This window comes from Nannospalax galili, unplaced genomic scaffold (assembly GCF_000622305.1).
Source record: "Nannospalax galili isolate Female #2095 unplaced genomic scaffold, S.galili_v1.0 scaffold46, whole genome shotgun sequence".
NCBI classification, from domain to species: Eukaryota; Metazoa; Chordata; class Mammalia; order Rodentia; family Spalacidae; genus Nannospalax; species Nannospalax galili.
In genome coordinates, this window is record NW_008355790.1 from 3,979,391 (window position 1) to 4,000,305 (window position 20,915).

Consider the following 20,915-nt stretch of genomic DNA (forward strand, 5'->3'; position numbering starts at 1 on the left):
CTTCATTAAGTTTCATTCCGTAACTCCTTGGGTACAGTCATTCCTTTCTTCAGCTCTTTGTATTGCTTCAAGAACCCTCTGAAGGGCTGGTTTTGTGGACATGAATTCTTTAAGCTTATTTATGGAAGATTTTTCTTTCCCCTTCAACTTTAATAGACATTTTGGCTGGGTATAGTAATCTGGGTTGGCATCTGTGGTCATTTAAAACTGGGAATAACTTGGTCCAGGCTCTTCTGGCTTACATAGTTTGCACTGAAAAGTCATATGTAATCCTAATCCTAATGGGTTTTCCTTTATGTGTGACTTGGCGTTTCTCTTTTGCAGCTTTCAGTATTGTCTCTTTGTTTTGTACATTTAGTGCTTTGATTATTATGTGATGTGGGGAGTTTCCTTGCTGATCCTATCTGTTTGGTGTTCTGTATGCCTCTTGCACCTTGGTAAACATCTTTCCATAGATTTGGGAATTTTTCTTCTATCATTTTGTTAAAAATACTTTCTGTACCTTTGACCTGGGTTTCTCCTTTTTCTATACCTACCATTCATAGGTTTGGTCTTTTTACAGTGTCCAAGAATTCCTGCAATTTCCATTCCTGGTTTATTTCCTTTGTTTGTTTGTTTGTTTGTTTGTTTGTTTGTTTTAGATTGAACACTTTGCTTGACTGAGTGATGTAATTCCTCTACCTTGGTATTATCTCCTCTACTTGATTCATTTATGATGGCTAATCTTGGATGGCAACTTGACTGAATTTGGAATCAAGTAAAAATCAAGCTGCTGCACCCTCCATGAGGGATTTTCTTGATCAGATTATTTGAAGCCTGAAGACCCATTGCAAATGTATGTGGTACTTTCTAGTGGTAGCCCAGATAAGAAGAAAGAAGAAGGAAACTTACTTTTTGCCTCTTAGCTGGTGAATTTATGTATCTTGTTGCTACTGCATTCCTTCACCAAGATTATAACCAACTTTTTCGAGTCCTCCAGGCCTTCAGTTCCAGATTGGGACTACTGAGACATGCAGCCTTGGGAAGTGAATGATTACCACATTTTTGGCTTTCTGGGTGGGGCAGTCTTGTTGGACTACCTGGAATATATATATATTAGCGAGCCCTGACTGATATGCCATTCCATTGGTGAGGCTTTCCATTGAGGTTTTAATTTCACTGATTTTGATTTTATATTGGACTGGAAAGGTTGCTTTTGTCTTCAGAAGTTCCCACAGAGGCCCAATTCAGATGAGGGTCAGATATTTTCAGGCTTTCTCCTAAGGTCTGGATCCCTCTAGGAATGATTTTGGCCTCAGGAATTTGGGGGTTGGACTGGCCTGGGAGCCTGGCCCAGGAAAGATGCTGGTCTAGGGCAGCTGGTGGTCATGCCACCCAGAGATGCAAAGGCTGATGAGGGGGCGAAGAGGCCCCAAGGACTCCTAGGGACTGTACTAAGGAGCTGGGTAAGCCTGGATGCAAAGGATCAGGAAGAGGAAAGGTCAGCCCCTGAGTCCCAGAAAGACACTGGCAGTTGGGGCAGGCCCAGGGAATCAGAGGGAGGTGAGGGTGGGGCCAGGCCCAGAAACAGTGCTCCTGGGGCCCAGAGAAGGCACTATGTTGGTCTGAATGAAAAGGATCAGGAAGCAGTATTGGTTCCCCAGGTGTCTGGGTCCCCAAGACAAGGAATGGGGCAGGACCCAAACTAGGAGAGACCAGTGGTGGAGATGGGAGGGTGAATGAGGCTGAGGGAGTCAAAGCATGGAGGCATGGACTTAGCCCGGAGAGAAGCCTGCGGGTAGGAGAGAGGCCTGAGGCAGGTCTTTCAGGCCCAGGGAAACAGAGGACATTTAAATTTTAATAAATCTACTTTCATGATTTGTAAAATGAGATCATTGGCCTGGACATGGCCTCTAAGATCCTTTTAATAATTTTTCTGTGTGTGTTTCACACAGAACATCCCAAACAATCTTATTCATCTTTATACCCACATCCCAAATGGCACTCTCCCATAGCCCATATACTGGAACCCATATACTCTGTCATCCCTGTTACTACCCACTATGTTGTCAGTGCCCCCAGATAGTCACCAGTGCAAGTCCATCCGCTGAGCCCAGTCAGCCTATTTAGAGTCCCTTGTTTTAGGAAGATCAGCTTTTATTCATCTAGCAGAATTCAGTTGCCAACATTCCTTTAGATAAGATTGGGTTCTGCTGTTCGTTTTCTCAGTTCTGTGCTGGGTTACTGTCTGGGAGTCTCTTGGGCCACCTTGACCAACAACTCAAAGGTATCATCTGTCTGGCATTGTTTCTTCTTTTATGGCCTTTAGCTATACGCATGGACTCAAAGAAATATACTGATCACTTTAATCTTTGGTATACTTTCCTTTTGGGTGTTTAAGACCATACAGTTGTCCCAAAAAACCAATTTATTTTTATGCTTAAGGTCATTTGAGGATCTGTTCCTCAGGGATCACCTGGGCTTTCTTTTACCAGTTCCATTTATGTGAAGATAAGTCAAAGATCTTGTTTGACCATGACTGGCTTCATTGGAAGCAAGGAGAAGAACCTATCATTTTATCCAGTTATACTACTCCTTGGCATATACCCAAAGAACTCATCCTATTGCAGAGACACTTGTACATCCATGTTAATTGCTGCTCTTTTCACAATAGCTAAGAGATGGAAGCAACCTAAGTGCCCCTCAACTGACGAGTGGTTAACAAAACTGTGGTATATTTACACAATGGAGTTCTATTCAGCAGTAAAGAAATATGAAATCATGAAATTTGAAGGTAAATGGATGGAACTAGAAACTCTTATACTAAGTGACATAGCACAGACTCTGAAAAACAAACTACGTATGTTCCCCCTCATATGTGGATCCTAGTACCAAATCCTTATAAGTGAATATGTGTCCAGACATAACTACAGGAACCAGGCAGGATAATGTAAAGGAACCAGGGAGGTAAAGGAAAAGAAAGAACCTGAGAGAGAGGAACAGTAGGAAACAGGTGTTACTAAGGGAGATATGGATAAAAATGGGGTTATTTAAATGGGAGGGGGGGAGGGAGTGTTATACAAGGAAGCTTGAGGATAAAGGCAAAGAAGGAGCTCAAGAGAAGTAAGACCATAGGAGAAGGGTATTATTGAGGGAGAAATGGGAAAAATGGGGGCAGCTTTAAATGGGGAAACCATGGTGGAAGGGTTAGACAGTGAGAGAGATAAATAATGGTTAGCTAGTTTTAAAAACCAGAGGAGACTATATTAGTCTGACAACCTACTGACAAATTATACATACAACTAGTTAAAGGAACAAAATAAACATCTAGTCAAGGTTTATCTGAGAACATTTGGTTTGTGTCCAAAATTTATCTACATAGCATATGGTAATTTATCTACATAGCATCCAGACCAGATGGAGAGTTGGTTCAGCAGTTAAGAGCACTGACTGCTCTTGTAAGGGACCTGTGTTCAATTCCAAGCACCCACATGGTGGCTATAAACTGTCCTTAACTCCAGTTCCAGGGGAATCTGAAGCCCTCTACTGACCTCTGTGGCATTGCACAACAAATAAAATATTTTTAAAAAATGAAAGCACCAGACTAGGGGTTGGGGACTTAGCTCAGTGGTAGAGTGCTTGCCTAGCAAGTGCAAGGCCCTGGGTTCAGTCCTCAGCTCTGAAAAAAAAAAAAAAAGAAAGAAAAGAAAAAGACAAAAAAGTACCAGACTGGTAGAAATAACTGTCTTGGATGTTTAACAGCCATACTTTGAGGCCTATACTAATCTGGTCAGAGGGCCTTAAAGGACAGTTTTTGCTCCTTGCCCTCCAAGGTCAACTAAGTTCCAGGGGACTATGGAACAGCTCTCAAAATGTACTGTAACTGTGGTGAGTCACCTGTCCTCGAGTTCATGGAGGCCATGGAGACCGCACCAAATGGACTTGAACCAGTGCCCAGTCTACAAAGAGGAGGGCAACACAGAGGAAACATTTCCTATTTTATAATTTTATGATGTGGTCATGCAAAGATCAAGAAAGTAGGTTGTCTTTTTCCCCTGAAGTTTGCAAGAAATAAAGGGTTCCATCCCCTGCACTCTACTGGCCAGGAAATAATCTTTTCAGGGAAGAAAAAGAAATACCGTTTTTAAATAGTATAAAGAAGCTGTGCTTGGAATCAAATATAGCTTGTCTGGTACATGAGCAAACAGTGCTCAGTTAAGTTGTGTTTCCTCCCTTGATGGACTTGAGTATATAACAGTTATTTAAACCATGCTGAGAAAAATGCCCAAACCGGAAACACAGGTTCATGGTCCACAATCAGACACATAGCTTAAGCAACTATCTACTCTCCATTCTTAACCGACTTTTACTTCCTAACAAATAACAGAAAACACACCGCACTTTGAGAATAACAGTAAATCATAGTCATCTTTACATATGTGTATCTTTACAAACTTACACATGTAACGTTTATCAAAACAAACATATACAAGCAAAGATCCCATTAGAGTTCATCTTTGGCAATGATAAGATACATGCATAATAAAAAGTAAAAACATGCACGTATACAATGGCTATATTTTCAGAAATACAGAATTAATATTTAGAAAACACAAGCTTCCTAGGGTTTTGTTCAAATTTATACACAGAGTTCAAGGAAACAGTGGCAAGTATTCAAGTTAGTAATCTACTGTGAATCATCTGAACATTGCTTAGGTAAACATGTATTATAGCTCAATGGCCACACAGCTAATGAAGAAACTCTAGTATTTATTCCCTACTGTGCAAACCAACTCATTGAAATCATTCTCAGTCTTGCACCATAAGCTTTGAGCCTCACAATATTAGGACCATGCTTAACGGACTATCACCAGCTCCTTCGTGCACCAATCTCAAGAGTTCTTAGAGGTCTGTTTAACATCATTGCTGAAACAAAAGGAACCCTTCATTTTATTTTATTCTAAACATTTTCTCTATTTCACATTAATAAACTAGATATACCTACATTAAACACCAAAATGTAAGCATTCTATCAGCAACTAGAGCACCTGATTGCCATGAGAAAACACAAGTCCAGTGGCTGATGTCTAAAAGCGATAGCCATGAACTGTTTTTCAACAGGCTTGTTACTAATGGACTTCTGCAGTGAGAACACAGAAATATGTCTTCATAATATAGGTACCGTTTCCTAGAAATACTGCATTGTTTCACCATTATTAACAGCATAGCATAACATCTAATGTTTGACTTTTTAAAGTTGTAGAAAGCTGTTTAAAATGAAACAAAAAGCAATTAATTAACTAGTTGACACATACACTCCGAACACACAGGCATACAACCATACCTTAACAATTTCTTTCACGTTAAACTCTGTAACCGTAAAATACATTATTCTGAAATAGTTATTTTTATTAATTTAAAATGTTTCTTTCAGAAATGAAAAAGTACATGTGATTGAGGCTCATGGTTCTCCAATCATTGTCACTGTATCTTCCTTTCTGATTGCTGCTCCATAGTTACTATTCTGCTTAGCACTTTAAAACAAGATGACTGAACAATTGAACCCATTTCCTTCTGGTGCTAGACAAGTATAAGTTGACTCTATTAGGATAAGTCCCAACAGCTTAGAAAGCTAGTGGCCATATTGTTTAGTTTGTTACTGAATTTTTACCCCCCACACATATGTGTATAGTAAGACTTTTGATTAAATATCTGTTCTGTTTGGCCTTTTCTTGTATCTGAAAATTTAGTTTACAAACAATCTTTTGTCCTTTGATAAAATAAGTATTCATTTATTAGCAGCATAAATATTGACCAGAATTTAAATCACTTGCACTGATTCTCTAAATTTTCACCAACACACAATCACAGTTTTCCAAACCCCTGTAATCAATAGCAAAGTTGGTACTAATATTGCAGAGAACATAGCAGTTTCACTATGCATGAATTGCTTGTAACAAAGCAGCTTTACTCATAGGCATAAAAGTAGAAGAAAGTAAAAGTATGGTTGAATAAGAAAATTCATGAATTTTTTTTTTTTGGTCTTTTTGAGACAAGGTATCCTTGTAGCCCCAGCTGGCCTCGAACTCACTATGTAGACCAGGCTGGCCTTGAACTCACAGAGATCTGCCTGCCTCTGCCTCCCGAGTGCTGGGATTAAAGGTGTGTGCCATTTTTTAAAAGGAAATAACTTCTTAGAGATTATGCAACAAGTCATAAAGGTGCAGGCAGGCCTCTAATTTCCACTACTTGGAAGCTAACACAGGAGGATCCAAGTTCAAGGCCTGACTGAATTTCATGGTAAGTTCAAATCCAACCTGGGCACTTTAGAGGTACCCTATCTCAAAATAACAAGGAAAAAGAGAGCTGGGGTTGTAATTACTGTTAGCTTGCCTAGAATGTACAAAGCTCTAGATTAAATCCCTAATATCACACACAGAAAAGATTATGATCAGGAAATTCTCAAATATAGTAATTGGGTCATTTAAATTGATTTAAAATGTAGCTATTACATTCCAAATGTGTTTTCTTATTTGTAGTGAAATATTTGGTGACTGCATCAGAAGTAAGCAAAAAAAATAGTCAAAATTATTATTTGTGAGTGTGTTTATTCAATAAGCAATTGTGAATTTGACATCTAAGATTGGTTATTCTGTCAAACTTCCTCCCAGAATATGAAAAATCAAGTCTGAAGATACATTGGAAAATGCCGTTGCTTATACATGTAAATTATTCACATTCATATAACACATATTTCATAATGAAACATGAAGTTGGGCAAATGAAACTATTTACCTCAATCTGTAGTATCTATTAACTCATTTTAAACAAATGATGACAATATTTTATGTGACGCCTACCAAGGTAGTATAGAGTTGCCAGTTAGCTCATCTGTTTAGGCATGGTGTCAATGGTGGAAAATAGGCACTATTTCCTGACCTTGGTATATTAAGTTATATGTTATTTCCACCATTTAAATTTGATTTGGATTAAAAGTAGAACTTTTGGACAGAAAAAAAACTTAGGTAACATTTTGAAAATAAAACCTGTGCATATAGAGGCTAGATAGATGGTTCAGTGTTTAACAGCCTGTGCTGCTCTTGCAGAGGACTCAAGTTTGGTTCCCAGCACCCACATCAGGCAGTTCACAACGGCCTTTAACTCTAGTTCCAGGAAGATCCAACACCTCTGGCCTCTGCAGGTACCTAAACACATACCCACTTACCCTCGTATAGAAGAGGGAGAGAGAGAGAGAGAGAGAGAGAGATAAAATAAAAAATTTAAAAAAATTGGGGCTGGAAAGATGGCTCAGTGGTTAAGAACACTGGATGTTCTTGCAGAAGACCCAGGTTTGAACCCCAGCACCCACATGGCAGCTAACAACTGTCTTTAACTCCAGTTCCAGGCGATCCGACAGCCTCTTCTGTCCTCAGCGGGCATTGCACGATATGGGCGCACTTACCTACATGCGGGCAGTACACGTATACACACAATAAATAAATAAATAAATAAACTTATTCACATACAACCCAACAACACTATCTACCTCCATCTTAACTTGATGTTTCTTAAATTTCCCCGATACAAAGATCATCAGAGGAATCCTGTAAGGTAATCAATCGCAAACCTCCCCAATAAAATTCTATCTAGATATACAGTGGTTAAGAACACTAGTTGCTCTTGCAGAATACCTGGGTTCAGTTCCCAGCACCCATATGTCGGCTAACAACTCTCTGTAACTCCAGTTCCAGAGGAATCTGACGCCCTCTTCTTACCTCCATGGGCACTGCACACCACAGGTGCACTTACATACATTCAGGTGATACACTCATACACATAAAATAAAAATAATAAATAAAAATTTAAAAAAGAAAGAAAATTAATGAAAAAAAAACATGTCCATGTTCAGGGCAGGTGAATTTTTTCCTGAATATTTCAATTCCACCCATGAAGAAGGAGGCCCACCTTTACTGCTTTTGTGCCACTTGTTTATAATAAAAGAAAGGTCTTTATATTAGCTCTTCTCTTGAATCCATTCAGCATTTTTCTTTAACCTCGTCCACTGAAACACACTGTTCATTTATGGCTCTATATGTTCTGTATTTCCCTTGAGAAGCAGAACTAGAGACCTGCTCACAAAGCAGACAGTACATTTGCTGAGAAACTATAGAGGAACCCTTAAGAGATTCCCATTGCTCAGCCATGCTGTTTTCCAAGAGAAAGCAGACACAGAAAGCAGTAAGTCCATGACCAACGTGGGGTAACTTGCCAGCAACACTTTGCTTCTTAAACGGAGTCCACCTTTATTGGATTATTATTGTTTATTAGTGGAGAGGGCTTACAATTAATCCTATGTACTACATCATTTGAGCTGTCCACAAAGAACATCTTGGCTGTGCACAATGAGACTATAATTCGCCTGTATTCCTTCCTGAAATTCTGGTTCAGTAGTCCATATATAATTGCATTGAGGCAGCTGTTGAAATATGCCATATAGTAGCTAGCCACAAACAGCCACTCTGGGATCCTGGGAGCCATACCGGTGGGGTCTGAGGCCACAATGAGACCGATGAAGTTGAGAGGGGCCCAGCAAATGGCAAAAAGTACAAACACCACAAACATGGTGACAAAGTTCCTGAAGTCCTGTGGCTTGAGTTTGGGTTTGTTATCAGGTTTCACCCTCCATCTGACCTGAAGAACCAGGATCCATATTCTTAGGTAGCAGAAGATGACAATAATCATAGGCACTATGAAATGAAAGACCACCACTGCTACTGTGTATGTGGAACTGATAGACTGACTGAAGGTACAGGAGTAGATCCGGGGGTCATACTGGAGAGTTCCAGTTCGCAGATTGGGCATGATCGCTACAACTGTCAACATCCAGATCAGGAACACATGGCAGAGAGAATTCTTGTTGCTGTACAGCTTGTCATACTTGAGACTGTGGCAAATGTAGCAATAGCGGTTAATGGCAATCCCAGTGATGTTGAATATTGAGCCAATGACACTCAACCCCAGCAGGAAAGCACTAACTTGACAGTGCAGGTATCCCAGATTCCATCCATTATTAAATATAGATGTCAGCACCAAGGGATATGGGTAAACAGCCACCACCAGGTCTGCAACAGCCAGGCTTACCACAAATATATTTCCTGGAAAAAAAAAAAGATACATAAAACACAGGTCAATGCCCAGGACTGCATAAATTGTATGCTTTAAAGATTTGTTTTTACTATTTTTAAATTCATTTATTCTTATTTTATGTCTATGAGTGTTTTGCCTACATGTATGTTAAGTGCACCCATCTTGTGCAATGCCCTCAGGGGCCTGAAGAGGGCATTGGATCTTCTGGAACTGAAGTTACAGATAGATGGTTGTTAGACTTCATGTGGGTGCTGGGAACCGGGTCCTCTGACAAAAAGTTAGTGCTCTTAATCACTGAGCCTTATCTACTTTTTTTTTTTTTTTTTTTTTTTTTGGTCTTTTTGATACAGGGTCTCCCTGTAGCCCCAGCTGTCCTGGAACTCACTATGTAGACCAGGCTGGCCTCGAACTCACAAAGATCCACCTGCCTCTGCCTCCCGAGTGCTGGGATTAAAGGTGTGCGCCACCACACCCAGCCACATATCTACTATTTTTATTATTTTTAATTATGTATAAGTGTGTGTGTGTTTATGTGTGTGCGTGTGTGTGTGCGCGTGCATGCATGCGTGTGTCTGTGTGTGTGTGTGTGTGTGTGTGTGTGTGTGTGTGTGTGTGTGTAGAAGCCAGGGGCATTAGATCCCCCAGACCTGGAGTTATAGGCGACTGTGAGCTGCCTGATGAAGGTTCTGGAAAATGAGCTTGGGTCCTCTGAAGGAGCAATAAGCACTCAATCTCTGAGCCATCTCTCTAGCCCCATGAATTTCATTTTTAAACAATTATTTAAATAAAGAAGGGTTGGGGAAATTGCTCAGTGGTTAAGTGTTCATCGGCATTAGATCCCCCAGACCTGGAGTTATAGGCGACTGTGAGCTGCCTGATGAAGGTTCTGGAAAATGAGCTTGGGTCCTCTGAAGGAGCAATAAGCACTCAATCTCTGAGCCATCTCTCTAGCCCCATGAATTTCATTTTTAAACAATTATTTAAATAAAGAAGGGTTGGGGAAATTGCTCAGTGGTTAAGTGTTCATCCTTCAAGTGTGAGGATGGAGTTCGGATTCCCAGTGCCGGCACAAAGCTGGCTGGGTTACGCTACCTGCCTGTAATCCCAGTGCGTGTGAGGTGACAAGCTCTGGGCTCAACTGAGAGAGCCTGAGGTGAAGAGTGACTGAGGAACACACCTGATGTCAAACTCTGTCCTCCTCACGCATAACCACACACATGCACATGCACCCAAATAGACAAAAGTACCCCCACAGATATGGACACATAAACACATACCACACACACCCATATGCAAAATAAAAAGGAAGAAAACTGTTGGCACCACTTGGATGACCTGACACGTTAGCTTGTGTCACATGGTAAGTGAATAGATGCCATCTTCACCAAGAAGTAAGTTCCAGTGTTGCCTTGTCAAATCAAGTTCGCCTGATAAATTTCTTAACTCCAGAACAAGGTATATTTCATGTCCCGCATTATTGAATTTCAAACTTGTTTCTCTTCTCTTAAAAAGTCCTGTTTATTATATTTGCATTTTATCTTTTGTTTGGGATACTCTGCTTTACTTGAGAAACCTTATATCAAGTTATTTCTCAAGCCAGTCATGATTTCCTCAAATTCCAGATCTCCTGTTCCCTCTGGTTGTTCCAAAGTTTCAAATGGGCCTCTATCTTCTGGGATTAGAGAGCAATGCATCTTTGTCCACAGGGAGAGCTAATTAAGAAAAAGGGGCTCTATCATCAGTTGTCTGCATTAGAAACCATGTCATCCCTTACTAGCTATGTAATAGGGTCAAGTTATTTTACTTCACTTCTATATCCTCTGCTATAAGGCAGAGATGGTGCCTTTTTCCTAGCTAGGCAATTGCGTGGTTTCCAACATTATATAAAGTACTATATAACAAGTTGGTCATATTATGTAACTCCTTCACCTCAACACTAAAGGAAAAGCAGAAAATTTCTTAAATTTTATAAAGAATTTAATATGCAAAAATAAAACCTTAAATATTCTGAATAACTGGTAATGTCCTCTACTCATATAAGAACCAAACACAATTTTAATGTGTAGAATAAGGACTAGTTAAATCTTATGATGTGTTCTACAAGTATGTTCTTTTGTATTGTGACCTTTTTAAAATATTTTATTTATTATTTTTATTTTATGTGTATGAGTGTTATACTTGCATGTAAGTAAGTGCACCCATTTAAACCTTGCTTCTTAATGTTCCTTTTGTTTTGAGTGGCTCCTCGATACAGCTTTGCAATTGCTACTCATCCTGCTCATTCTTCCAAGCCCATCCTAAATGGAAATGCCCACGTCCTTTGCTCGTTTGCTCAATCAGGGATAAGAGTTCTTCGTTCATCCGTTGAAGACTCTAAAATTTACCTATGCTACTTCTAATTTAGATTAAATTATAATAATTCCACTCTAAAAAACCTTAGGAAATGCCTAAAAGAGGTGCTGGGGAAAGAAGAATGAACAGACAGAGAAACAAATACAATTGCAATAGAATCAAGAGCACAGGAGCATTAGCACAGGAAGAAGAAATGAGGCTGGGCTGGGCTAGACTGGGAAGGGGCCGGGATTCCAAGCACAACGTGGATCTCCTTTCTACAGAGGCAAATATTTTCATGTTTGTAAACTTGGTTTTGCTCCCTCTATAGACTCCACTCCCTGAGAGTGTGTCTTCCTTATTTGTCTCTCAAACAGTATCCACAGTGACTTTTGCTCAGATATGAGCACGTAAACTAAATTGTTACCATCTAACATTTGAAACAAAATAAGCTTTGAGTTCCCATTCTATTAATTTTACTATCTCAAGAAAATCAAAGCAAGATAATAAAGTAAAAAATAGGTCAGGATATAAGAAACGCATTTAAGAAATTCAGATAAATTGTTATAAAAGCAAATTCTTTGTGCATGGTGTAGGTGTGTGCATGTTTGTGTGCATGTGTGTATGTACCCCTCTCTCTCTCTATCTCTCTCTCTCTCTCTCTCTCTCTCTCTCTCTCTCTGTATGTGTAGCCCACAGGTAGACTTCAGGTGTCTTTCTCAATTGCTCTACACCTTAGTTTTTGAGACATAGTCTCACCCATTTGACCAGCCTGGACTGACCAGCGAGCCCCAGGGAGCCTCCTGCCTCTACATCCCCCAACACTGAGATTACAGATGTATGTCTGGCAGTTGATGTGGGTACTGGGGATCTGACCTCGGGTCATCATGCTTGTATGGCAATCACTTTACCCACTGAACTATCTCCCAAGTTTCTAAAACTAAATCTTTAAAACCTAGTTGTACTTTCCAAGCTAAAGATTTAATGACACATTAATTTTTCCCACAAATGAATTGCAATTATAAATGAAATAAATTCTCAAGTTAGCCCATTTTACTCTATTTTAATTCAAAATATTAAATACTTTAAAACTATGTATGCTTTATGAAATTCAGCTACACATTAACGTATCATTGAAACAGTACATTTAAACCCAGAATGCCAGGTTGGAAAACTGGATTAGTCCAGATTTATTTTTAAAGAGTTTTAAATTCAAATCACAAATAATGTCATAGATTATTTTTCTTGTCTTCGTTTATTTTACAGCAATTATGCCTCATTACTGTTCAACTAATTACATTAATTAAATCATTAATTTAATTTTCTTTGACTTAATCTCATTTTGTAAATGTTTGGAGACAAAGTTAAGCCACAGATTCTCTGTAGATGTGTTTATCAGGGAGCTTTGTCGGCCAGAAGGTCCCTCACATCTCCTGTTGCAGTGTATGTTGTGTGTAAGAAAATATTTTTTTATTTAAGAAATGTATCAGGTAAGAGTAATTGTATCACCTAATCATAATTATTCACATTAAAAGGGTAGTATTCTTTGGGGGAATAGGAGGTGGGTATGGTGTGTATGTGTAGGTGTGTGCATAATATGGGGGCATTCACATGTGTGCTTTGTGATTGTGGAGGCCAGAGGTTGATGTGGGACATCTTCCAATGCTCTCTGCCTTGTTTTTTGAAACAGGGTCTCTCATTGAGCCCAGAGCTCACTGATTAGCTAGTATGGCTGGCCAGTAGCTCTAGCACTCCACCTGTCTCTGCTTTCCCAACACTGGAATTAGGAATGAGCTGCCATGCATGGCTTTTTACGTGCTGGGAATCCAGACTCGGGTCCTCATGCTTGCATGGCAAACACCAACTGAGCCATCTCCCCAGCCCATAAGGCTATGTGCTCTATTCTTAACTCTGTGCTACCAGCCTCATGAGTAGGTAGGATTACAGAAATATGATGAAGTTGAAAAGGATGATTCATGAAAGAAGTTAGTGAAGAGTCAAGAATGTCCATTGCTGTTTATTGGTTAATTTTGCTCCTTGTCTTTTCCTGAGGAAATTCCCATGCTTTTTCATAGATATGAAGGTTCTGAAATATGGCCCTGACCAGGCTCTGTCTCAGAGACAATTCAAGCATCCTGCTAAAACAGTATACTAAAACTAGAAAATTATAAAGAGACAGTGTGAGGGCTGGAGAGATGATCAGCAGTGAAGGGTACTTGCTGCTCTTCCAGAGGACCTGTGTTTGATTCCCAGCACCCACATTAGGCAGTTTGTGACAGCTTGCAACTCCAGCTCCAGAGGATGTGACTCCCTCCTCTGTGTTTATGGGCGCCAGTGGCACACAGGTGACATACATTCACACAAAGCATGCACATATATATTTAGTATATGCCACTCTGCTAGTAACAGAAGAAATAAGTAATTGCACTACAATCATTGTGGATGCAAATTTGAAGTAGATATTAATTTTAGTGAATAAAACTAAGTTAGAAGTGAAATATGGCACATATATGAATAATTTAATAGACAACTACAGCACTACCATAGATAAACTGCACTCCTTAGAACAGATCCTTGTCTTCCTTCAGGGACTGGTCAAAGTGAAGCAGCATAACTTTTTTATTTACTACAGTTATTTCTCCATCTTACACCTTCTCCCCTCAGTCCAAGCTATTAAGACATGAGGGCAGTGCCTGTCCCAGCTGTCTTTCTATCACCTCCACCACCCTGGATAGGACCTAACATGTGGTTAAAATATATGATACATTTATATTGAATGAAAAGATACTGTCTTTCATAGATCCAAGTTAGCATTCCCCTAAGAGACAATGTGCATGAAAGAAAGAGGCAAATTCAGGGCTGGGCTGGAGATATAGTTGAGTGGTAGACTGCTTGCCTAGCATGTATGTGCCAAGTGCAGTGTTCTATCCCCAGAACTGCAAAAGTAAAATAAAATAAAAGGTGAATGTGAGGCAGTAGTCTTTCTCTTGGCTCCCAGAAGGCCTGTGTAGCACCTTGGGTGTCATTGTAGTCTCTGGTACCATGTCTCACCTGCTGGTCTACAGCCGGGGAGGAACAGAGGAGAGGCAGGAGCATGCTGCCAACTCCCACAGCTCCTGCTGACCTCCACATGGCTCTGAGAAAGTGGGAGGTTGACCCACCAAGGCACGTCCAGTTCATCCTCTTAGATCCCAGTCCTTCCTCAAAGGCCAGAGTGTCTCTTGTACCTCTTTTCACATCCATTTTTCCTTCTCAGCATTCTCTGTTAACTTTTAGTCTCCAGCACCAGAACAGAAGCAAAGGTCTTAAGGAATCATTTCATCAGCTCCCACAGTTTCTCTGAAAAGATTTTGCTTCTGTGATTAACTAAATCTTAGCTGGTACCAAATTGGGAATGGACAGAGAACTTTAAGGATGGTTTCTCTGCATTGGTACTAGGTTCATGCAATTAGCACTGGAATAGGACTAGATTTAAAGCATTAACAACCCCATCTCAAGGTAGATGTCTCAGTAGGTAAAGCATTTGTCATGTCTGCCTGTGGACCAAGTTCAGTATCCCAGAACCCATGTAAAATCTCGGTGGAAGTGATGAGTGCCTGTAATCTTAGCTCTGGGAGGAAGGCAGAGACAGGGAACACAGGGAACACCTCCCACCCCACCCCTAACCAACCAACCTGGCTATCCAGACCAGCTGAGAAAGTGAGCTCTGGGTTCACTGAGAAGAAATTGTGTCTCACTATATAAGATACAGAACACACAAGGAAGATAGGCAATGTTAACCTTGGGCCTCCACATATAGGCTCCCACATATGTGAACATTCATAAGTACATGCACATCACATCTGTATTTAAAAAAAAACGAAAGCTAATTTCCTAATAGGACTCCATACAATGGAGCTGTTGTGATGAAGTCTTCTACCAAATTGTCAGCCATCGTAGCTGACAGTGCAGGCTGATGTGCAGAGCTGGTGGCACAGCACCAAGCTGCCCACAGTGAAGAGAAGGAAGATACACTGGAGCTATGGTGATACTGGGCAACACAAAGTTTCCAAACAAAGCCACAGGTTCTTTTGAGTGCAGCTGAACCAGCAGAGGTGATTCTATACCTGGACGACATTACCAAGCAGCATCAAGAAAACATGTCCCCTGATGGCCACCCCGGCTAAGCACTCCCACATGCTATTGATCTCTGGGCCACTTCATAGCTAAGTTGTATTTGAAAGATGCTAACCTCTTACAGGAGACTGTGGAAGCAGTGTGCCCATTATATTCTTAACTTTGGACATCTAGCTGAACTTCTATTTTCAACATGGCCCTGGTTTCTTTGCCGTTTCATTTTTCATACAATTCAGTTGATTTATAAGTTCATTTCTTATACTCTGTATTAAAACAAAAATTCAAATAGCCTAAAAAGATCCTATATCCAAGAGCAAAGGAAACACTATAGTTCATGACAATGGTAAAAGAGTTACTTAAATGATAACCGTTACTACTTCCCAAGGCATAGAAAAAGTTGTTGCATTGCTCCACTCATCACTGAGTGTGTGTGTGTGTGTGTGTGTGTGTGTGTATGCATGTGTGTCTCATTTTGACATATTGCACCAAAAATTTACTATTTACTGAGTAATCCTGAGAAGCTGTCAGTTATTAGAACAAGAAAAGACTAAAAGTCTGCCACTTGACCCACATAGTTCAATTATTATAATCTAAAAGTATCCCATACAAAATTTATATGTTGAAACTTAATCTCCAAGAGAAAGCATTTTGAAAGTGATTAAATCTTGTGAGTGGAGTTCTAATGGATTTAATTCATGACCTTTTAAAGAGGTACAAGATGCTGTTCACCACACTTTCCATCATGAGGATACAGTATTCGTTCCATGTAGAGGAGGGAGCAAGAAGGCACCATCCTGAAAGAAAGCGGGCCTTGCTAGACACCAAATCTGCCAGCTCCTTGAACTTGGATTTTCCAGCCTCTAGAACTGTTATTTATAACTGCTTAGTAGAAGGCATTTTCTGCAGTAGCAGAAATGAACTAAGACAACAGTGGTGCTTGAATTATTTGTGGAGGATCATGGAAGCTGTGAGGAGGCTTTAAGAAACATATAGATTCACAACACAGACTTGGGAATTGTCAGAAAGTCTGCTATCTTCTAAAGATAATTATGCTCATTTTGACAAAAAGTTGATTTGCTACCAGCCTTAGTAGACTCTAAATACTTGACCATGGACAATCAAGTGACCATATGATCTGAAAATTCCCCAATGGATTAGGTCATGTCTGATCTATTAAATTATATGGTCTGATGTGCAAAGCATAATGAAAGTGGTATGTAAAAGATCTGGCTCAAGCAGGTCCTGGAGGCAATAGGAGACTGCACAGATGGCCACGGCCCACATTCCTGCCACAAAGCTCCTGATCTCTCAGCATGCACTTACAGTCTCATAAGGAGTTCTTTTTGACAAGATGAATAAAGAAGTTCTGGTCTGGTTTGCAGATATTCTTTGGGATATACTGGCACTAACTGAAATTGGTCAGTAACAGCATTACAGACCCAATCTAGAGTGATCCTGAAAGAAAAGAGTGAAGAAAAACTCCCAGTGAACAGAACTCTGAGCAGGCTTCAAACCAGTTCAAATCAATTCAAACCATTCAAATCAGTGTTCGTTTTTCCAGGAAGCGTGGTTACAGACCCAGATGCACATTAGTTCTGTAATAGGGCACTTTGTTGACCATAGCTACGCCATGTTAAAGTTTAGGCTGACTCTAGTCTCCGAAATTATCGGGCAGTTAGCCCAGGGTATGGGAACACATGTCAGCTGGACCCCAGTTGTCTTGAGAACAGGTCAGAGTGTCCTAGAAAGCACCTGCTAACTGCAGATTCATGGCTTCTGTAGGTTATGCTTGGCTTGCTTCTGCAAAATAGTAATTGTTGTTTAATAGAATAGAAATTTTTAAGGGGGCTTTGCACTTGTAAGCTTGGGAACTTAAACTTTTCATGCCTGGTTATGATTTTCTGGTATAAAAGCTTACCCTGGAGACAGTTCCGGGCTGCACTTGGGTTCCAATACCCTTGCATGGTCACTGGACAGCTAATAAAAGACTTTTATTTGGCAAAATTTTGTCTTAGTGGTCATCTCTGGTGAAACACCTCACAACATTTTTGAAGGTTCCACTGAGAGCCCAGAGAATTAGATCTTAGATCCTGAGGGACCAGAGCAGGGAAAAGTGTGGGTCTGGGGAGACTGCTGGGGGAATTACCCTTTGAGACGTTCCAATGACCCAGGATTTCTGACCCTTGCTGTTCCAGTGGTTTTTGATGTTCTCACCGAAATTGTTAAGGGGGCTCTCCACCTGTAAGCTTGGGAACTTAAACTTTTCACCCCTGGTTATGGTTTTCTCTGTATAAAAGCTTACCCTAAAGATGGCTCAGGGCTACAAACTTGCGTTCCAACACCTTTGTATAGTAGCCCTGGCCAGCAATGACTTTCATTTGGAAAATCTTTGTCTGAGTGGTCTTCCCTGGTGAATCACCCCACAATAGTTCATAGGCAATGGCTTAGTGGTCTGGGTGGATGGATGATCAAGAACTTGGAAGAAACATGAATATAAAAGTGATGATGACACTGGGATCTTGAGAAGATACAGAGCCACAGACTTCTCAGATGGTCAACTGCTGTTATTTGAAACTCAGAAGAAGACTTATCAAAAGGCAACCTTGGCAGAAGGGAAGCTTGATGACGGACCTCTGGACACGAGTGACGTGATCCTCAGTCACAGCTGTCCTTGACTAATGGAGACACAAAGTAATCACAGCAGCAAGGATGAATCACAGGCTAAGCAACAGATCACTACTCATGAAAACATAACCGACTATTGCCACTGCTGTGCTGCTCGATGCTCAACCTTCCAACAGTGGAGATCAAGAACAAGAAGGAACCACTCCCCAGGAAAATCATCCAGTCACTATTAGTAGAACAAATCCCTCATGGAAGCGGGGAGTACAGGAACTGTGCATGGTGGGACATGCCTGTAATCCCAGTACTCAAACAGGTGAGGTAGGAGGATCTTGAGTTCAGGGAAAGTTAGGCCACATAGTGAGACCTTGTCTCCTAGAAAAGAGGAATGGAAATACTTTGTTCTGCCCTAATTGAAAGCACATTCTAGACACGGATTGGCATTTCCTTATGCAAGCTTTATCTGTCCACCATGATGCTTCACAGCATGCTTCTAACTAGGGAATCAGGCTCTTAGAATTCAATGGACTTATCCTGTGTCCTATCTTAGGATACTTGGCTGATAGATAGGTAGAATGGTTGAGAGGTTCATTTTCAGCTCCAACTGGGTGAACCTGTAGTACTATACCCCAGGATGAACTATGTGGTTAAATATGTGGTTAACTTACAGTGTTGTTAATTCCACAACAGTAATTCATTGATTAGAAAATCCAGGGTGGATATTTTTTGCAACTTTAGTTGCAAGTTCAGTTTAGTTCCTTTGGTCTTGTGAGCAGGTCCATTCAATCAATCTGTGACCTGTGGGACATATTGTAACTCAGGATAGCTATGTATGTGGCCCAACACATTTGTGAACCACAGCATCATATTGTAACGTCAAAAGGTTGGACACCCCTGGGCTCTAAAGTCTTACTTGCAAGGAAGAAATGCTTCTACCAGTAGATATGCCCACGATTTCATTAAACTGGAAGTTGGGACTGACATCTACTTACTTTGGGGTCATCGTTTCAGTGAATCAGTAGAGCAAAAGGGAGATTATTGCAGTGCCTGGGTGATTCATCTTGATTACTGAAGGGAAGGCAGATTGCTGTTACACAGTGAGACCCAGGAAGTACATCCCTAGAGTGTTTTACTACTCCACATCCTATAAATAAAGTCAGTGGACAAACAACATAACTCAAACCAAGCAGGAACTTCAATGTTCTAGAGATATAGGGGTGAATGTTTGAACAGCCTGGACAGTGAGCCACACTGAGTAGAGAGAAGAGTAGTGGGGAACAGAAAAGTCCTTATACTCATCATGATCATGTGACCAGTGCAGAGACGAAGACTGAAACAATGACCACGTCTCTAACCCTATTTCTTCTTTACCATGATTATATTGTGGATACAGTCACCGCTTTTTCTCTTTCCCTCTGTAATTTTCCTGTCATCTAATATGTAGCACAAGTGGACCCTGTAATCTCAGTAATTAAACTATCGGATATCAAGTGAGGAATGTGACTTGGCTGGAAAAACAATGAAAATCATGCAAAGGCAGATAAAGAGACTACTGTCCCCCAGAATGTACTTCCTGTATACAGTTATAGGCTAGCATGACTCACACAAGAATTTTTTTCCATGATACAAAAGATGAAAATGAGGCATCTGCATGAAATCCAGTGGGGGTAAGGGCTATAAGAGGGGTACGGCTAGGGGAAGGGATCGAAATACGATGAAAATATACTGTATGAAATTCACAAAAATTCAATATAAAATGAGGCACCTGTAATTGTTTTTATGCTAGAAGTTTAAAGTGAGGCACCGGACATAGGAATAACTCCATCAGGAAATAGGGAAAGTCTTAGCCGGGTGAGATGATATGAATTTCCCATCCTGGACCAGTTTCTGACGTTTTATCAGTCTTTTTTGCTGCTTTAAAAAAAAATCCCATCCTCTGAAAACCTCACTCTGAATTGCACTTGGATAGATATTTCTCCATCACTTGGAGAACTACAGAGGAATTTGTCACCCTATCATTGTACCTTGACTTTGAGGCTTTCATCTATAATGATTCTACAATACTAGCCATCTTGCTCCTAGTTTGATAACTGAATCTGCACATGGCGTGAACCTGAAGACAGCTGATTTTCTCCTATGTGCAGTCTTCAAAATGCTGGCTACGGAAGTCCATGTGCAGACAAAAGCCCTGGTCTTCGGGTTGTTTTTGCTTCACTCTCCTACTTATTGGCCTCGTGAGAAGGCTGCTAATGCCCATCTCTGTTCCCCTTCGCCAGGATACTGTAATTATCCCTGAGAGTCACATTCTTCCAGTAGGTTCATAACTGTGTAGTTCTCCAGGGATTGCCATCAATGACCAAGGACCAATACTGGGACACACAGGTCTGTCTCCTTGCCTCAAGTAATGGCAATGCTGTGGATGATTTATGTCCAGAGGCTCCAAGTTTAGGACTAGGTTGAGCGCAGGCTTTACCTGAGTTCGCATCCTTGCTAACTTTCCTTTGCCCTGTCCTGCTTTCTTCTCCTGCTTAAAGTTCCTTTGGGGAGGAGAAGAAAGCAGAACAGGGCAAAGATCCTTTGGGGAGCTAGGCGTGGTGGTGCAAGCCTTTAATCCCAGTACTCCGAAAGCAGAGGCAGGCAGATCTCTGTGAGTTCAAGGGCCAGCCTGGTCTACATAATGAGTTCCAGGACAGCTGGGGCTACAGGGAAACCCTGTCTCA

General features: G+C 40.7%; 1 protein-coding gene across 1 annotated transcript in view; it reads right to left on the reverse strand.

The window, feature by feature from the left end:
- Positions 1-8,265: 8,265 nt before the first annotated feature.
- Positions 8,266-20,915, reverse strand: part of Mtnr1a (melatonin receptor 1A) — a 42,981-nt gene continuing 30,331 nt past the window's right edge. Inside the window, exon 2 of the mRNA XM_008853606.1 lies at positions 8,266-9,134. Coding sequence (XP_008851828.1) covers positions 8,266-9,134 — 869 coding nt within the window. The remainder of the gene's footprint in view (positions 9,135-20,915) is intronic.